Below are 2246 nucleotides of genomic sequence, written 5' to 3' on the forward strand. Positions count from 1 at the left end.
GATGGATGGATGGATGGATGGATGGATGGATGGATGGATGGATGGATGGATGGATGGATGGATGGATGGATGGATGGATGGATGGATGGATGGATGGATGGATGGATGGATGGATGGATGGATGGATGGATGGATGGATGGATGGATGGATGGATGGATGGATGGATGGATGGATGGATGGATGGATGGATGGATGGATGGATAGATGGATAGATAGATGGATGGATGGATAGATAGATAGATAGATGATGGATGGATAAAATACTCTATTTAAGGATCACAGTGCAGCCCCTAAAAACAAATTCATTGTCATTTTAAATCTTTACCAATCTTTGCCACTATCCTTCAAACCACTAGGTTTTACCCATTTATCAGCTAGAAGTTTTTAATCATTTAAAATATAATACAATTTAGTGTGATCACTTTTTCTTTTGTATATTTTAATAAGTACAGGTCATGTTCTTAGTATGTTGTTTAATTTTTACGTGAATACATCTGTTACACTGAATGATGATGGAACATTATTTCACCCACATTTTAACATTTTATTTTCACAAAAGTTATTTGAAACATTAAATGTAGGCATTTAATATGCGTTCTATGTATATAAAATCACTTAATTTGATGGGGACACCAAAATATATAATTAGTTCTACACATTGTGCTATGTGTATATATGGTACTCTATGCCATTTAAATACTTTATTTATATAATCATTGTTAACCTGTTTTCTTCTTTAAATCAAACTACATTCCTGTTTTGCTGATTGTAATGTCTCCTGTGCTGTAGGTGGCGCTCTCATTTCTTCAGCTGGGGTTATGGGCGTCTGCTGTCTCTGCTGATCCGCCTGCCTGCTGATCTGGCCTCCAAACAGAAGATGCTGGAGATGTGCAGAACTCATGGGTGAGTGTAGAGTTGGAATGGATAGAATTGAATCAGAATGTATAGTTGGGTACACTGTGACTGTGTTATTTGTCTCTCAGGTATTGGATGGGTTACCTGTACCTGTGCAGAGAGCTGCAGCGGAGGCCCGAGGCTTTCAGTGCCATCTGCAGACTGGACGACATGACACTACTAGAGGGGGATGATGGTACAACAATCACAGATGTTCAAAACTCTCAATATAGACTCTCTTAATTCGCTGATTTTAACCAAGAACCTCCTACTCAGACAGGAAGAGACTTTCTGACTGACACTTAAAGAGATAGTTCACCCAAAAATGAAAATGACCCCATGCTTTGCTCACCCTCAAGCCATCCTAAAGTATATGACTTTCTTCTTTCAGACGAATACAATCGGAGTTATATTTAAAAACGTCCTGGCTCTTCCAAGCTTTGTAATTGTAGTGAATGGGTGTTATTTTTTAATAATCCAAAAGAAGTCCAATAAAGCGCATCCATCCATAATAAAAAGTGCCTCACACGGCTCCGGGGGGTGAATAAAGGCCTCCTGTAGCAAATCGATGCATTTTGTAAGAAAAAAATCCATATTTAAAACGTTATAACCACTTTTCTGTAGCTTGTGGGATACTTTTTTATGATGGATGGATGGATGCACTTTATTGGACTTCATTTGGACTGTTGAACAGAAACACCCATTCACTGCCATTACACTTAAAGAGATAGTTCACCCAAAAATGAAAATGACCCCATGCTTTGCTCACCCTCAAGCCATCCTAAAGTATATGACTTTCTTCTTTCAGACGAATACAATCGGAGTTATATTTAAAAACGTCCTGGCTCTTCCAAGCTTTGTAATTGTAGTGAATGGGTGTTATTTTTTAATAATCCAAAAGAAGTCCAATAAAGCGCATCCATCCATAATAAAAAGTGCCTCACACGGCTCCGGGGGGTGAATAAAGGCCTCCTGTAGCAAATCGATGCATTTTGTAAGAAAAAATCCATATTTAAAACGTTATAACCACTTTTCTGTAGCTTGTGGGATACTTTTTTATGATGGATGGATGGATGCACTTTATTGGACTTCCATTTGGACTGTTGAACAGAAACACCCATTCACTGCCATTACAAAGCTTGGAAGAGCCAGGACAGTTTTTAATATAACTCCGATTGGATTTGTCTGAAAGATGAAAGTCATATACAACTAGGATGGCTTGAGGGTGAGTAAATCATGGGGTAATTAAAATTTTTGGGTGAACTATCCCTTTAAAGACCTGTGGAGTTATTCCATGTTTATGATCTCTCTCTCTCTCTCTCTCTCTCTCTCTCTCTCTCTCTCTCTCTTT

General features: G+C 38.4%; 1 protein-coding gene across 1 annotated transcript in view; it reads left to right on the forward strand.

Annotated features, from left to right (window-relative positions):
• Nucleotides 1-2246, forward strand: part of LOC107572320 (Hermansky-Pudlak syndrome 5 protein-like) — a 15127-nt gene that overhangs the window by 9570 nt on the left and 3311 nt on the right. The window contains exons 7-8 of the mRNA XM_016258742.1: nt 791-904; nt 985-1091. Of these exons, the coding sequence (XP_016114228.1) occupies nt 791-904; nt 985-1091 (221 nt within the window). The remainder of the gene's footprint in view (nt 1-790; nt 905-984; nt 1092-2246) is intronic.

Source organism: Sinocyclocheilus grahami, unplaced genomic scaffold (assembly GCF_001515645.1).
Source record: "Sinocyclocheilus grahami isolate Dianchi unplaced genomic scaffold, SAMN03320097.WGS_v1.1 scaffold1735.1, whole genome shotgun sequence".
NCBI classification, from domain to species: Eukaryota; Metazoa; Chordata; class Actinopteri; order Cypriniformes; family Cyprinidae; genus Sinocyclocheilus; species Sinocyclocheilus grahami.